The 18,001-nt window shown below is 37.6% G+C and overlaps 1 protein-coding gene across 3 annotated transcripts in view; it reads left to right on the forward strand.

Annotated features, from left to right (window-relative positions):
- The window catches only part of DPH6 (diphthamine biosynthesis 6), a 213,539-nt gene that overhangs the window by 168,459 nt on the left and 27,079 nt on the right, over positions 1-18,001 (forward strand). For 2 of the 3 annotated variants that reach the window (XM_054635745.2, XM_077180384.1), the window contains exon 15: positions 15,713-16,036. The exons of the other annotated variant lie outside the window; for it this stretch is intronic. In XM_054635745.2, the coding sequence (XP_054491720.2) occupies positions 15,713-15,828 (116 nt within the window). In that variant the 3' untranslated portion in view covers positions 15,829-16,036. Of the gene's footprint in view, positions 1-15,712; positions 16,037-18,001 lie in introns of those variants that run through there. 3 annotated transcript variants of the gene reach the window in all.

Below are 18,001 nucleotides of genomic sequence, written 5' to 3' on the forward strand. Positions count from 1 at the left end.
TATATCTGTACTGTACAGTCTTGATCTAATAATTGCTTATTATGCAGTTGTTTATCTGCTCATTTGAAACATTCTGAAATTCAGTCTAGCTCAGCAAATTGCTGTGCTTAAGGCATTTTTACATTCTAGGAAATTATAATATCCCCAGAAGGCAAAGAATTAATAATAAAAATCCTCTTTTGTAAAAGATTATCATTGCAGAGCAAATGGAGCAGATCTTCCCTATCTTAGCACATTTAATATTCTCATTTTTTTCTATGAAAGTTTGATGGAAAGACTATGTGGGGATCACTGTTTTATTAACTTGTTAAAAGACAAATTTACTGAACCAATGCAGCATATTGATTTCAGTGTCTGCTGTATGGAAAAGAAGCAATAGTAATGGCAATAGCAATAGCAATAGATGACTTCTAGACATTTCCATATGGAAGTTAGCTCATTCTTTAGATATTTTGTGATCTTGATTTGTCTGTTTAGGCTGGAACTAAGGAGTTAATGATTCAGATTACAAGGATGCTTTCTTGTGTATTACTTAGAAGTTTTTCCTACCTTCCAAATGATTTCTTCCTAGTATGCCCACCCTTACTGAATACTTTGCAAAGGATCCAAGCTTGTCTCATTCTATTGGAAACAGTATTCTGGTGAGGAGATTTCTGGTTTGATAGGCAACAAACAGAAATTAGAACACTACATGCAGCACATTTTCATTAGTTCTCAAATACTATTCAACCAATTAAGCATGCATCCATCTCTGGAGTGAGGGAACTTAATCTAGTTCTTAAAATCCATCACATAATACAGATGACTTGAACTAATTTCCTTTATAATTGCTAACATGCAAAGGTAAACATCATAGCTAAGATACTTAAAGAGAAGGAAAAAGCTAACCATCAAATGAAGCTGAAATGCAATCCTCTAGGTACTTTCCTCAAAGTTTTTCAAGTTCACAGACATACCTGTCTTCCAAGTTTTATTTTTCACTTTCTATTTTGAGGGGAAAAAATCTTGCTGCTTAATCTAGGAGTTCAATGCTGATTTCATTTTCATGATTCATTTTCACATTGCACCATTCAAGCATCAAGCAAAAACCAAAGATCTCAGAGAATATGCAGGCATCTGTGTTTCTTCACCCTATAAAATGAGTGATTCATGTAGGCAAGGGCTGAAATCATAGCAACACAATTCAGAAATTAACCTTCATATATCTGCACCCTTACCATATTTTTCTAAAGCAGAAATGTTTGTAAGTTCCTTTCTCAGCTATGTTGTATCTCTTAGAGGTCACAAGCCTTTCTACTAAGAAATCTTAATCATCTATACAGAGTCTTTTCATTAGCAACATTAGGACTACACAGGTAAGTGGTTTACAGGAATTAGTTATGTATTTTTGGGCCAAGCCATCAGAAATATCTTCTGACTGTTTTTATCAATCCTTGCCTTAGAATCTCTACAACAGATAGTTTAAATTTTTATTCTGAGTTTCAAAAATATAAATAATTACAGAAATATAAAGATGAAAATTAAAATAGAAATGCATATAGCATTGCCAAGTATGTAAAATTTACTTCTGACATAAATTTAGAACACTATTTATTATTTTTATGTAAGCTATCAGCAAAGGGGTTTTAGAAGTAGCAGACTTATATGTTCTTGTGGATATACAGGATATTCAGTGACCTACTTTGTAGAGATGGACAGAACTGTGTCTGTAAAAATATTTAAAGTGGGTCTCTAATGTAAAACATAATTGTAAAGAGTCTTATTGAAGCAGCATCTTTTACATAAGCTCTTAGATATACTAAAGCAGTAACAATTATTCATCAAGAGATCTCAAAGCATTTCACAAAGACAGGAAAGTATGTTTTTTATTCTACAAAATGGAAGTATGAAATCTGGAATTTTATTTTACAAAGGATCAAATATTTCAGTTGCTTAGAAACACAAAAATGAGACAGAAAGGTCCTGCCTTACAGTTTAGGAGCGTGTCTATACACCACTGAAGCTTTTGCAAAATTAAATGGAGCATAGCTCTATACATGTTCATGAAGCAAAATAAACTTCCCAGGGTCTTCCAGAAACTCAGTGGCAGAGCTGGCAATGGCATTCCTGCCCTTTGGATCTTTATGAGGGGCCCTTTCCTCTGGACCATCCCTTCATCAATGCATTGACTGAAATGTGAAATCATTGTTTTACCTATATCAACATATATTCAGCAGGAACTGAATATGAAGAGGTGGTTCATCTGAGAAACTTTGACAAGATGTGCAGAACACAAGTGAGCCAGAAGCACTTTATGACACATTCAGAACCTGAATTACAGTTTTAGTAATCATCAGTTCCCTTTCTTCTCTGTCATTTCTTTATTTAATATATTGCATGCAAGAGACTTACCGTGCAAGTTTTATAAGCTTGCAATAAAAATATAACAACTGTTGTATTAAATTATTTAAGCTGTAAACCATTGTAAAAAGCAGAAAAAGTTATATCAATGTGGAGACAGAAAAAATTATTGTGATGGAGTATAAAATATATTGTGCTGATTACTACAGAATTTTTGCCCAGTTTAGCATATTGTAAATCCTTGGATGGCCTTAAGAATGAAACTGCATGTAGATTTTTGTAAAGAATTGTGGCAAATGGTTTAAGAAAAATTAATCTAAAATCAGATTTATAATTTAAAAACAAATCATCAAAAATGTGACAGCAGACAAAAAATATGTAAGAGGTCGAAAAGAGAGAATTGTGGCAAAGCAAAGGATCAGTGTATTTAAAACTTCCAGATTTCCCCTGAGGGAAAGCTAGGTTTCTGAAGAAAATGGATAACCAAGTTTTTATTTTAAGCAAGTAGAATAGTATTTTATTCTGTAGTGCTATGCTTTGCTAAAGAAATGTAACAATAACTTTGAATCTGGCTGTGTTTATATTAGTAGCATTTAAAAGTGCTAGATTTACCAAAATTAGTAACTACAGAGGGAAACAATATATTTAGAATGAAGTTCTGACTATAAATTATAATAAGCATTTAATTTTGCTTTATTCTGCTTCTTTACTCCTGGTAAGTCAAAAATGAAACTGATTAAATGATGGTGCTTAATAATCATAGTAATCATCCTCCTCCTTTAGCATTTTCCTGTTTCACCTTTTGATCTTACCAGATTTTTTGGGACTTTTAATGACTCCAGGTGTTCTTGTAGCAAGTTGCCTATGAGTTTTCTTTGCCCTGCAACATGATTTGGCAGAAATTCAGTTAGGCAGAGCATAATTTGTTGTCTTCTTTTCTACCAAAATGGGCTTTCTGCAAAGGAGAAAAGGAGGTGATGTCCTCACTCTATTAAATCTTCCTAGCAGTGATGTAATTGAAAAACCTCCTTGCAAGAGAAATGTTTAAAAAAGAAAAGCCAACTCATTCAGCTAAAGTAGAGTAGGAAATACTGGTAAGACTACTCTAGTGATGGTGTTCCAGGCATGAAATTCCCTGAAAAATTAAGGCCCAAGACATAAAGTATCAGTGTTGACCAAAGAGAGGGCTGTGTGGGCCTCTTAGCTTTACTTTAAAACTGACATCTTTTCTTAAACAATTTATTTCTCTCTACCTGTACTGCAAAATTGTTAAAAACAGATCTCATGCTGTTTAAAGATCACATCTTTAAACAGAATGAAGCCCAAGGATAAATTGTGTTCTCACTGTGCCTGAGAGGTTGGGCTTCTGTTGGTAGAAAAGATAAAGGTCACCCTTCCATCACTTGCACTTCATGTTTCTTAAAAGTGGTTAAAGCACTACATACATTTTTCTTCTGAACATTTTCAATTTCATTAATCCGGTATCTCTTTGAGCTAACATAGTTCTTAATGGAAATGTAGCTTAAGGCTCCAGAAGCAGAAATGGCTGTCAAAAGAACCAGTGATCCAGCAGAGGAGCTGTCAGTGCTGCTGACTAACTGGTCACCTGTGGGTCCTGGCCCACCTGACGGGTCTAGGGGCTGATCTACCTGAGTGAACCTGAAATTTCTAAGCAATAGACCAGATGTGGGCAGTTTTCCATTTACTGCTAGGCTATGCTGTGTACTTTACCTGTCACACAAAATATAAGAGTTACACTGCAGTCTATGTAATCCCAAAAGGCATTCTACATAAGTTTATGGGTTTTTTTAAAAAAACAGATGTTTGAGACAATGTATTTTGGTGAGGAAACAATCTTCTTTTTTAAAAATATATATTTTTGTGTGGTAATTTAATTTCATTGTAGACTTTCCTGATACACTGTGGTATAAAATATATATCAATGTTTAGTAAGAAATCATAATACAGTTAGATGTATAGCCTTATGACAGATATAATAGACAGTTGTGTCACAAAGGCCACAGGTAACTTTCAAACGACCTGTAAACAACCCCACCTACTGATGGTAGAAGAAGAGCAGAGGCCTCCAAGTGAAACTGTTTAACAACAGAGCAGGTGAAGATGTGCAGCACTGCTCTTCTGGGACTGTGATTTTAATTTCCAGAGATCCAAGAGCAGCCCAAGCAAAAGGATGATTCAGTTCTTTGCCACTGTATTGTTGTTTGTGTGTCCTCACTCTGGTATGCTCTCAAGAGAAGGGCTGTATGCTGGGTCTGCATTTGGGGTCAGTTGTTGGCTTTTCTACAAATTACCTCAACAAATAATGGAATTATTCCACAGTTTTCTATGGCTCAGTTTCCTACCTGTCCTGTGTTCCTTTTTCAGCTTGCAGGTTTTTCCTGTCAATAGTAAACTCTTGGTGGTAGACTTTGTTATTTAGTGTTTATTTAGTGCCTGACGTAAGTCTTGCTGAAGGCTTTTTTAAATTATGCTATTAATAACTTTGAGTTAGAGCAAAAATGACTTACAGACCAGATCACTATGTGGCCAAGCTACAGACCCTTTTTCTTTCATTTAGCTGTTGGCTGACACAGCTGAATGACTCTCCCAAGCCTCCTGTTCCCAATTCCATAACAAACTGTGAGCTCATATTACACAGGAAGCACTAGCACTGAGATTTATTTGCCATCCTTGGAGGCCAGGAGAAGGAACAAAAGACTTTCATCTCTTTCTTTTTGTTCCTTGGCTGTAGGGAGTAAGAGGGTACTGATATCTTGGGTCATTGCCATACAGGATAAAAATCAAATTAATGTAAATCTGCCAGATCCAGGGGAAGTAAGTAGTGGGGCCCACAAATTTCTGGGTGGATCATCAGCAACCTCTGGCAGCACAATTTCCCCATTAAAACAGAAGATGGGTTTTGTTCCACCCCTAAATAGTGATCTACCCTTTTTTTTAAGCTTGCTCTGGCTAATTTTGCATAAGTTGTCAGTTGCAGCAGTAATGAAATTTTAGTCATTTGTTGACTCCCTCAGCACAAAAGGCAGTGAATGCCATGACCACTCTGTTACATCTTCCAGGCAGCTTTGATTAAACTGCTGTGAAGCCAGACCTGGATCAATATGAATGATCTTCATCGACCTAATAATGTATTTAACATGTTCAGTGCACTTTTATCTGTTTCTGTTAGAATACACTGTTTACATTAGTGCAGGAGATTGATTTAAATTTTCATAGTTAGAAATAACTGCATTAGTTTGCACATGGTACTATATATAAATATATAATCTACCATGCAATCTCCTCAGCAGGTGTAAATTAGCATAGCTACCATTTACAACTGTTGAGAATCTAGCCTAGAAACTGAAAACAATTATTCCATCAGTATTATTTTAAATTATCACAGCTTAACTTGACATAAAGCAAGTTTCACATAATCTTCTCTGTACCCAATCAAAAGATGCTTACCACAACATCTTTTAGAAAGCTTTTCTATTATTTATAGACTAAATTCTCCTACCAGCAGATGTATGTGGTGTCCTCTAATTATATAAACACCTCTTTGTGGTCCAGCCTTTTGGATGCACTGTGTCCAGTCAGGTATTTCTTTAACCCACTGGCTTTGAAGACTTTTTAGCAAACTTCAATAAACGAACAAATGTGGAAGCTGTACCAAACATATCACTTGGGGATGTCAAAGCACTTAACAAACATTGTTACAACTTAGTCCATGTGTAACCACTGAAGGACATATTTGCTTCAGTATGTCTCATGACAGCTTCTTAAAAAATATACTTAAGTGAATTTAACACTTGTGAAAGGTGCCAGATTGACAGGCCCTGGAGATAAAAGTTCTTGCATTACCAGCAGGCACAGCCGGGCTTCCCACACACGCTGCCCCACCAGTGTCCCCAGCCCTACCTGAAGGGCACAGCAACCAACTGTCCTACAGCTTGCAAATCTGCCCATCTCATGCTCCTGGACTGTGGGCCAAGAGTCAGTAGCTGTAATTTGACCTAAGGGTGAAAATCTGAGTTCCATAGTTACTGCACAGGTGCTGTTGCAGTTGATCATTTTCACACCAAGTTTTCAACTAATCTGGGGGAAAAAAAAATGAAGTACATGTTTATCTGATTTAGAGTACAACAAAAACATGTGTGTGAGCCTCTAGTGAATCCTGTGGTTCTATCTGCCCACATAGGCACATTCAGGTGAGACTGTATGGGTGAACAAGTACATACATACACATGCTGTGAAGCGCATTCTTAAATGCCTCCTGAAAAATGGGTCCTTACTGCTTTCTGTGTTTGCAATAATCTGTCTCCATTCATAACTCATCCCTGCTTGGTGTCATTACAGCCCATCCTCCCCAGAGATTCTGGACACAGCTGGCATACAAATTCAATAACCATCCACCCCATAAAGAGACTGGATGATTACAGGGTTGAAGGATAGCACACAGGGAAAACAGGCTTATGATCTTTGCACTCTGTCATGGATTTAGAAAAAGCACAAGTTCTTCTCTGAGTGACTGTACTTGGAAAGTTCAGTCCTCTCTTTTCTTTGAAATTATATTTAGACCTCACTGTGAGTATTGGAAGGGCATGCTTAAGTGTTTATTTAGTGCAGAAATAAAGAAGGCTAATGACATTTTAAACAAAAGTGCACATTTATAACCTTGTATAGGCTGATTCTCAGTCTGTATATAGGACATGACTAAAAACAGAACATTGGAAAACACACAGTGATGAGTTTTCATGTTCTGCTATTTTCTAAGCTGTAGCCAGCAGCTTGAAAGAATTGTTATGGAAGCCAAATCTTAATCCTTTCTATTGGAAAACACCCCTAACTAATACACAGAGGAGCTCAGCAACATTAGTTTATCTTTAAATATTTTTGCAGCTTGCTGTTGATGTGCATGATAACATACCTAATTGGACTGGTACTGTGTGCATGTTGGAAGGTAACTACGAAAGTTGGGTGGCTTATAGCTGTTTCAGGGATGGCATTTTAGCCTGAAATTGTAATTGTTGTAAATATTCATCTATTCTATGATTATCATTGCCTTATTTCCTTTCCTTCTCAGCATTTCTACTGTATCTGTCACACTGTACAACTTTAGGAAGCATCCCTACCAGCCTAAGTCCATACTACACCTAGGATGAAGTTTAGGTTTCAAAATCTGGGAGGAAGTTCACAAGAGAATGTATAGGAAGAGGATGTTTTAAGATGGAAGTGTCTGTGAACTCTGACTGAATATGTTGCTTCACCCAGACTCAGTTTTCCTGTGCAGGCTTAAAAAAGGCCATTTTAGGTCATCTTCTCTTTCACAGGTTTGCTCTTTTTACTGTTAGTACTGTTTTCAAATACTCAATGTACTTGAGTACATTGGGTTGGTTTGTTTTGGTTTTGGTTTTGTTTGGGTTTTTTTTTGTCTGCTTGTATTTGTATAGTACCCCAATGGCATTTTCTTTTCATTCATTTTATTCAGTAGTTCCTAATTTTACCTATATCATATTATAAATTTCACTTCCACCTGCTACTTATTACCTCCCTATTAAGTACTATTAAGTCTTTCTTCATCAACCACTTTTTTAATATTTTTGATCTAGAAGCTGGCCTTTTGCTTTCAGAAAAACAAAAGGCTTTTCTTGTCTGCTAATGAGAGAGGAGGAGGGCAACACCAGTGACTTTCTCATACAGAATGACAACTCTCCACTCCCAGAAAGATGCAGAGGAAAAGATGATTATCAGTTTTTTCTAAGTATACTTGGGCATCACTAAAAACACTGTTTAGAAGTAAAGACTTGCTAAAGTTTACTTACCCCCTTTCTGAAGGTCTTTCTCAGTTCGTTAGTTGAAAAGTCAATATAGATATGAAGTATTGCTTTAATTTTGATTTTAAAAGGCTAGAAAGTAGAATTCCTTATTAGGGAATGATAGGAGAGAGTTCCTTTCAGGACTGAGTTAAACAGAAGCCTTCAGAAGAATAGAAAAAGGTTGGTTCATTCCCATCTTCATGTAAATTGAATTACAGGGTTTAGTAAGTGAAACAGATCATAAGATAAACCCCACAGAGGCCAGGAAGCACTAATTAACGCCCACAGTAAGTAACTTTTCTGAAATTGGTCTTTAATCAAACTTTGCTCTGAAAACAAAACAAGATACTGTGGCAGCTTGATAAAAGAGATGCATCACCAAGGCTGACAGGCCCACAATCAAACCAATACTAAAAATAACTGTTTTGTCTACTAATTTTTTTTCAGATGCTAAAAGAATGTATGAGCTACAGTCTAAAAAGATTTGTACAGTTACTCAGCCAAGTGACTCAGCTCTAGAAAATTGAGGGTCCTGTAAATGTTAATACCCTCCCTGATTATGAGTGAGCCCTTTTTCTTTTCCACGCCTTCCTGTTGAAACAGAGGAACAGCAAAGAGGATTGTGTGGTTGGGCAAGGAAGAGGCAGAATCTGGGTTCCTTCAGAGTTGATCATTTCATACCAGCTGTTCCTCTCCTCTTGCTGCTGCTGGTGGTGCAGAGTTCAGGCATCCTGACTGACTTACTAGTGTGGTCTGAGATAAGCCAACCACTCCTTTTTCTTGTATCTCACATGAACAGTAGGGTCCACAACGGCTGCCTTTTGCACTTGGAACTTCTCCTCACTAAATCTGAGAGCAGGAGTTATCAGTATGGCATGCAGGGAAACAAAGCTTATTTTCTTCATTTCTTTTCATCTGCTACAAGAGCTGCTACAACTCCTGTGGGTACCCATGAAGCCTAGAGCAACTTTCATTATGTTTTCACTGTAGCCTGCTTAAAAACATTGCTAGAACTTTTAGGTTTGGGATAGATTCCAAAGGGACAAGAAGTCCACTTTGGACTAGGAAACAGGACTAGCAGTGAAATGTAACAGAGCACTAGTATTCTCTTTATAGCAGATTTTTCTCATGGTACAAAAAAAGATATGGAGCTGTCAAGCAGGTCCATTGGAGGGCCACAAAAATGGTCAGAGGATTGAACATCTCTCTCCAATGAGGAAAGACTGAGATAGTTGGGGTTATTTAGCTTGTAGAAGGCTCTTGGGAGATTGTTTATTAGCCTTTCAATATGTACAGGAAGCTTATTAGAAAGATGGGAGACTTTTTAATAGGGCTTGTAGTGACAGTGTACCCTTCATCCAAGGGGTAATGCTTTTAAACTAAAAGAGGGTAGATTCAGACTAGATATGAGAAAGAAGTTTTTTACAATGAGGGCAGTGAGACACTGGAACAGATTGCCCAGAGAAGTGATTGATGTCTCATCCCTGGAAACTTTTCAGGTTAGGTTGAATGAGGCTCTGAACCACCTGGTCTGGTTGAAGATGGCTCTGCTTATTGCAGGGAGGGGGGTGAACTAGATGAGTTTTAAAGCTCTCTTCTAACTGAAACTATTGAATGATCCCATGATTTCTCTTGGTGAATGCTCTGCTGGGTAAAGTGTTGCTCTCTTTCCATGTCCAACATGACAGTCCTATCAGTCTGGATCCTAATAAGCATATCCTTCACAAAAGAGGTTGCAATGATCTAAAATTGTACTCCAGAATTAGGAACAAGCTGAAAGAGGATGGCTAACATTGGCCTTGGTGCTTTCAGTATAGGCTGTATTTTCATGTTAGGTGGTTACTTGAAAAAGGTATTTTCATTAATACAACTAAAAGTAGCTTAGTGGGAGAAGAAAGAAGTCTGTCAGTATAGATGGGTCCATGTGAGGAATTCTTCTTCTTTTATGAAAGAATTGTTTGCAAATACAGATGTGCAGATCTGGCTGCTTTGGCAACTGACCAGGCATATGACTTGAGTTCCAAACACAACTACCATTCCCTCTGTAATTTGTTTTATAGTCACAGTTCCAAGGACTGCCATAGGGAATTGCAGGTTTGAAGTGGTTTCACAGCCTTATCCAAACTCCTCCTGGTCATTTGTCTCATATATCATGCCTATAACAGATCTCCCCTGCAATTCAAAGCAACTGCTTAACTTGTATTCACATAAATATCCTAGCCCAGAGTGAGTGAAGTGCATCATCAGTATTCCATGAAGGAGCTTACATCAGTTTTGAAAAACCAGTCCCTTCAAAGTACAATGACCAACATGAAATAATGTCATCAAGAATAGCAACAAAAAGCATAAGGCACCACATGAAAATTCAAGTATTGGACTGTGAGAGATACCCATATTGTGATTTAAAATCTTTACAGCTGCAGCAAAAAAAAAAAAATCAGCACAAAATCATATTTTTCCAGGTGACTCCCTTTTACATTCCAATATTTTATTCTTGTTTACTGGGTTTTATTTTGGATAGAAAGGCATTAATTGCAATGCAAGAAAATTATGCAGGTTTTTTTTCCTCAAATCTTATATCCCACTACATCATTTCATATTAAGAAAAAGTGTGAAAAACCTTGGACTGAAAAAACAGACAATATTTTAAAGCACAGCTTCTCTTCTTGCTGTGGTTGGACACCACAGAGACAGCTGGATGTTTAAGAAAGGGAGGGGCATCTCCAGTTCCTCATGTTTCACCTTTTCATTGCACTGCCTGATCATTTAAGGCAGAGGCTTGTTCCAGACAGCTTTAATTAAACTATGCTGTGAAACTGAATATAGATCAATGGAAATGATCCATAACAAGCTAATCATGTATTTAACAGTGTTCAGTCCAGTTCAATCACCTTCTAACATTTCTGTGGCTTTACATTCATGTGGCAAAGCCCTGAATGTGTATATGTATTTTTAATCCATCTCATTAGTGACCATATGCTTTGGCTTCAAGGGAGACAAGAACTGTCTGCAATCTGCCAGGGATTTAGGGACATCAATAATTTGTGAATAGTCATGTTGGTACTGGTCGAAGGGTTAAGTGTTCTGCACACCAGGGGCAGATCTTTTGGGACTGGAACTCTTAGTCAACTGTTAGGATCCTGATCCCCTCTGATGCATCTTTTCAAAGTACATGCTGCATGTCAGATCTCTGCAGCAGAAGCAATGGAGCCTTATTAGCTCAGGGATTTAAAACCTGCTCTAAGAAATGTAACAATATATTTTGGTTAAAAAGTGAAGGAAAGATAGTAGTAATATGAAAGGGATTTTTTATGTACTGGGCTAAATGTGATCTTCCTTCTTCCTACAATTTTCCTTTTTGCCACCATTTTCCTTTTTCATATGAGCTATTAGATTACTACTCCCCTGCAGATATACAGTGAAGCAAGAGTATGGCAACAATAACAGGGACTTGATTTTGAAAAATATAAGTGAATTCTGTGGCCTCATCTGATACTGCCTAAATCCAGCTGAGGCCAGTGACAGCAAAGATGTAGAAATCACCTCCTAGTCTTTTGAATGACCTTTTAGAAGCTCTCAGAGCACTGTTTCTTCTACCTAGTATGAAAATCACCTTTAAAAACAATAGATTACACTCTTAGTTCGTGCCATGTTATATAGAAGGGCTGCTAAATCAGCATGAGAGATCATCAAATTATTGATTCCAGTATCCTGTCTTCACAAAGCAATGGCAGAAATAGATGGTAATGCCAGAAGACACTGAATAAATTTTGTACATTTTTAAGTTTCAGTTATGTCCATATTCCTCAGCTGCACCCAGGTTAAAAAGAAAAAAAACCAATTCATAGCAGTGTGGGAAGACACTTCATATGGAACTTGTTCCCTGAATTTCTGTGGATTATTTGGGAGAAGGGGGATCCATCTTGCAGCATGAAGTTCACCTGCTTTGAGCAAATTTCATGTACTTACAATAATAAATCATAGGATGGTTTTTTGCTGGAAGGGACCTTAAAGATAATCCAGTTCCAATCCCCCTACCTTGGGTAGGGACATATTTCACTAGACCAGATTGCCCTGAGCTCCATCCAACCTGGCCAGGAACACTTCCAGGGCTGGGCAATCAGTTCCAGTGCCTCACCACACAGTAAAGAATTTTCTCCTTATATCTAATCTAAACCTACTCTTTTTCAGTTTGAAGCTCTTTTCTCCTTGTCCTATCTCTACAGTCCCTCTCCATCTTTCTGGTAGGGTCTCTTTAGGTACTGGAAGGCCACAATAAGGCCACACCAAAACCTTCTCTTCTCCAGGCTGAAAAGCCCCAATTCTCTCTGCCTTTCCTTGTAGGAGAGGTTCTCCATCCCTCTGATCATCTTCAAGGCCCTCCTCTGGAGTCACTCCAGCAGCTCCATGTCCTTCCCGTGCTGGCAGCCAGAGCTGATGCAGCCCTGCAGGTGGGGTCTCAGCACAGCAGAGCAGAGGGGCAGAATCCCCTCCCTGGCCCTGCTGCCCACGCTGCTCTGGATGCAGCCCAGGACACGTTTGGCTCTCTGGGCTGGCAGTGCCCATGGCTGCCTCATGTGCAGCCTCTCACCCACCAGCACCCCCAAGTCCTTCCCAGCAGGGCTGCTCTGGGGCTGTTCATCCCCAGCCTGTGCTGGGACTGGGGTTTGCCCTGACCCAAGTGCAGCACCAGCACCTGGTCTTGTTAAACCTCAGGAGATTGCCACAGGCTCACCTTGAGCTGTGCTGTAATGGCAGCAAGGACATAGATGTCAGGCAGCATGGTGTCCTCCAACTCTTCCTGTTTACATCTGTGTGCATTGGTGTAAAGGCACCTCAGCTGGGCTGTCAGCTGTGTCAGCTTTCTAGAGGAACACCCCTTAATTTCTTTGAGTTATTTCCTTTGTGTTTCCCTGTTGACTTCTGTTACCCCAGGAGCCCCTGGGTGGCCTCCTTAAAACTGCAAGTGTGCTGTAACGTGGCTAGCATAATTTGTGTGGACTCTCACAGAAAATGAAAACATCCACAATGCACACCACTTGTTTGCTGCTTGATAATCAGCTGGTTTTGCTTGTACTTAAATATGCTGTATCAGGGCAGTTTAAATAACTGTCATCAGTCATCTATAGCCACTATTAAACCTCCAGCAAACACACTCACTGTAACCCTTTGTCCTTTACTTGTTTTTGTTTTTAAGATCAACTTCTATAAGTATGGCATACAACTGAGCAAGCATTCCCCATACATGATACAAAAGGAAGGACGTTTCTGAAAATCTTTGTATTCAAACAAAGAGTTACGTATTTAGAAAACATTCATGACCAAGGCTTTTATTTATCTAAAATCATATTTTGAATGAGTAAAAAAATATAAATAGTGTCTTCATTAGTTTCCCGTCATTAAGAATATACAATTAGTATTGGAAGACTTAGAGTCTTATTATAGCAGGTAAAATATATAGCTGCCATTTTTTTTAGTTTGCTATAATTTCATAGGTTGCCATAGATCTACTAATTGTGTGTTGTCTTCTGTGAGACCTTAGAGTACAACGTTTCTGTTTTAGAAGACCCAATCTCTGCCTTTTAGGGGAAATTTGCATGAGCAGACTTTTATTCACAATTTTTAAGTGTATAAATATGCACATCTAAGTTGCACTGCTTTCATATAAAACTAATTGATTTTTAGATACAGTACAATATTTAGAGGCATGTGTCCCAGATTTTTATCCACATTTCGTTTATACATTTAGGCACTGGCAATAGAAAAGGCACTGGTCTTTAGGAAAGGTGGCTCTTCCTGGTTGGCAAGCAAGGCCACTAGGATGCATTCAAATGTAAATATTTATGGCTATTTTGGCCACCTCAAACCCACCAAAGAATGGAGTTCTTTTTCCAGATAGTCCCACTTTAAAATTCTGCCTTTAAAATGTATACCGGGACTTGTTTTGGTAGCTTTTAGCACTGATTTGGAGCCTTTAAGCCTGTGCATAAAATGCTAAAGTCTAAAATTGTATTTTCACAATTTTAATTGATGAAAAAATAAATGTAATTTTAATGGGTTGGAATCAGTGATTTTGAAGTGGCTGTCTTTACCCCTTCCACTTAAAACCTTCAGAGTCAGCATAGCCATAAAGTTTTCTGAAGTCAAATTTTTCAAGAAAAATGCTAGTTGATAGTTAATTACCTGGTCACTGCTGAATATCTGTAATACAGAGGATTAGTTCCTTTTTGCACACCAAATGAAGAAGTCATTTGACCTTTGAGGTGACTGTTGATCTTTGGCTCTCCATTGTCAGTCCTCACCTCCAATTTCAAGGACTCTAACACAAAAGGAAGCCAGCAGAATTTCAGAAGACTAGTACTATCTTTGCAATATTTTGTAGGCAGCATTGCCATTATTACATTAATTTGTGCTACTGCTGCCAGATAAAAAGAGAGTTTTGGCTTCAGTGAATACAATTGCAAAATTCCTGTTTTATCCTGGATGAGGTAACACTTTGTCTGAACTGCCTATTCGCAGTTTCACAGGCAGTGACGCCAAAAAAAAAAAAAAAAAGCTCTGACAGTCTGCAAGTTCTGCCCTCTTTACACCCTTTCTAGCCAAGATTGCTTAGTGTTATAAAGAATTGCCATAATCCCAGAAGCTGCTGACAGAAATACGTTATTGAAACAAGAACCTTTGCAGGCTATACCTTATCATTAGGAAAGTGTCTTTTGTGGGTCATTCAGTGGGTTCTCGGTAGTTTTCTTTAGGGTTCTCTGTGGCTTGATTTGTAGCATGTTCACTGAGACTGAGCACAACCAAGAATGTCTTGATGGCAAGTTTAAATTTTCCATTCTTTGCTTTTCTTCTGTATTCTAATTAGATCTTCTCAATTATTAATTCTGTTCCCATAATGGACTTTTAAATTTGCAAACTTCTGCCACACATACCAGTCCCTTTAGAGCTTCTTGTAGCCAGATTCTATATTTTTAGCAGTTTGACTCTTACTGTAATTCCAGATATTCAGTCATATATGTTGCCATTCCTGGACTTCCTCCATTATGTCTTCAAGATGGCATGCATCCATTGATTACAAATTGAAATGAAGTTCATAATTTTATTAAAAATGGCCCACTTTAACTTCTTCTTTTTTGATTGATGCCCCACAATGGGACTTGAGAGAAGAGTTTCATTTACAGACAACTATGTGCTGATCATCCAAATATCAAAAATGACAACTGAATTTCATCTGGCCTTTTGGTATTTTTACTACTGCTCTAATTCAATTCTCTGTATCTGTAATCAACAGACCACTCACTCACTAAAGGTTGAGAAATACTGTTTTGCTGATTTCTGGCCTTAGGCAACATCAAAATTTAATCTCAAATTAGTCAAAAAGGAGGTGGGAGATTTTCCTTCTATATAAAGTGAAAATTTAAGAGTTGTGTTTCACTTCCTTTTGTTAATTGCTACTCCACAATAATTTTCAGAAAAGTATTTAGAAATCATTCTTAAGAGATAGGACACAATAAGACAAGGGGGACTCATTAGTTGTTTTGTTTCTATTTTAGGACTGCAAGAATACCTTGAAAAATATTTGGAAGAGAAGACACCAGCTCTGATTTTAGTACCTGTGGTGGATTTACCTGACAAAGATGTTATTCATATAACATGCTGGCTAAGCTAGCAGTTTAAAGGAGATGAGTTGATATCAAAACATGCATACATTCCATCTAGGAGAGAACAAAGAAAAGAGCTGATATTAACTCCGTTGGATACTTTCATGAAGCAATATTGTTTGATTTAAGCAAAGCCATATTACCTTGTTAATGATGCCTCATGATATGTGACAGAGTCGGGTTTGTATGAAGAATAAAGCTTTCTTTTAAAAATAATGTACTTTTTTCTGACTTGTTTTTAGATGTATGCAGGTTAAAGCAGGTGGCTTCTGGGAAATGCAGTTGGTGTGATCACATTGGTTCTTTGTTTGATATATTTAGGTCTGGTTACAATACACCATTTATAACTTTATATCATTTGGATGGAGGTTAAACCAGAATATTACCTCCAAAACTGTTTTAAGGACTGTATTCCTTTCAATTCTATGTTGAATTTACTCACTTCAGGCCAACTCATGAAAACCTTATTTGTGGCCAGATTTTAACCACTTCCTAGCACTGAGGAAGAATTATTCAGAGTGGTATTTAGGATGCACATTTTACTGAAACAAATAATGGAAATGATGGGCAGATAGTAGGAGTTGCCACCTTGCTTTCTAATCTAGGAGTATTTTTGTGTTTTATATCTGGTAGACAGCTGTTATTAAAGAGCTACCAACATTCAGGTAACTCCCAGCTACCAGTATTCACAGCTCTCATAGACCCCGGGCTTCAGTTTTCTCCAGAAAATCAACAGGAGTTTTACCACTGCTTTCACTAAAACAGGCTCAGACACACAGGTGAAGCACCTGTCAATTTCATTACCACTGATACTTTACTCATTAGATAAGGGCAGTACAGACAAGAAAGCCTTTTGGACTTTGCTTGAAGCAGTAATGCACTGCAGAAAAATCTTACTTTCAGACAAAGGTTATAGAATTAAATCTTCAAGAACGAGTACCAAACCTTTGCCTTGCCTATATTCTGCATCTATATATTCTCACTGCTTCTCTTCCACAGTGTGAGCCCTGGAGCTAGGAGACCAGCACTCCAGGTTATCCTTCTCTGTCCTCAGCATATATCTGAGATACCCCCACAAAAGTTAACTGTATGGCAGGACATTCACATTGAGGTGACAATGAGGTGGACTTAGTACTCCAGTTTAATTTTCTTACCCACTATCAGAAATACACTTGGCAGCACCTGATATAAAACAAGAGACTAAAGATAAGAGGATCTTCCTCTGTTAGAACTTCTACATGCCCAGCATACTATGCTGATCAGTGCTTGAAATTAGAAACTGTTAAATGTTATTGTTCCTTACTATTGCTTCCAATAATACAGCAAAGCTGCCATCTTCTTTAGTAAGAATTCCTTTTTTCACAGATGTTTAAATGTTTTTGAAATGGGCAAGGCAAAGAGTTTTTTATTTAATAGTGTACAAAAAGATGGTTGTATTAAATTTCGTAAGGAAAAAGGGATGAATGTATTAACAATACATTAGTTGATTAGTATTCAGGATCATTTTTAGGTTAGACTTAAACACATTTGATCCTTTCCCACGATCAGAAAAGGACTTGTTAATACCTGGATGTGCCTGGTTTATTTGAATTCTACTTTTTTAAAAGGCTAAATCATTTTCTCACTTCTCCCTGCAACTACCAGTATTTTATTTCTCTCAGTGTGGAGTGTCCATGGGCCAGAGACACAATGGACTGTAAGAGAAGAAGATGTACTTTCAGAGAGATAAGGATGAAACTTATTTTTCCATTGATGCATATGGAAACCAAAGAGATGGCATAAGTTTCACTGAGTCTCCTGTAGCAGTCATTTTTTTTCACCATGAGCTTAAAAAGATACTGAAACATGTTGATCTTAGCTTTTGTACTGTACCGGATATTTTAAGGCAATAGGATATTTGCTTCTAACGAAAAGAGCTTTTCCTGTAAGTCTTCCTACAAGATTCATGACTCCAGCTAGCCTGCTTTTTTTCTCATTAGAGCTGCATTGAGAAATGGTAACAGAATGCATTGGTCTGAAAAACAGTGTGATCTTTTGTTTTTCTCTCAACTGAAAGCAAAACCTTTTCAGAGAGAGAGAGAGAAATAGAACTTCAACAGGTTTAAATTGTGAATACATAAAAAAGAACAGTTTGCTGACTTTTTCTCCTAGAGAGACTTCAAGCAGTTTCTGAGTGGTGTG

Source organism: Agelaius phoeniceus, chromosome 6 (genome assembly GCF_051311805.1).
Source record: "Agelaius phoeniceus isolate bAgePho1 chromosome 6, bAgePho1.hap1, whole genome shotgun sequence".
Taxonomy (NCBI): Eukaryota; Metazoa; Chordata; class Aves; order Passeriformes; family Icteridae; genus Agelaius; species Agelaius phoeniceus.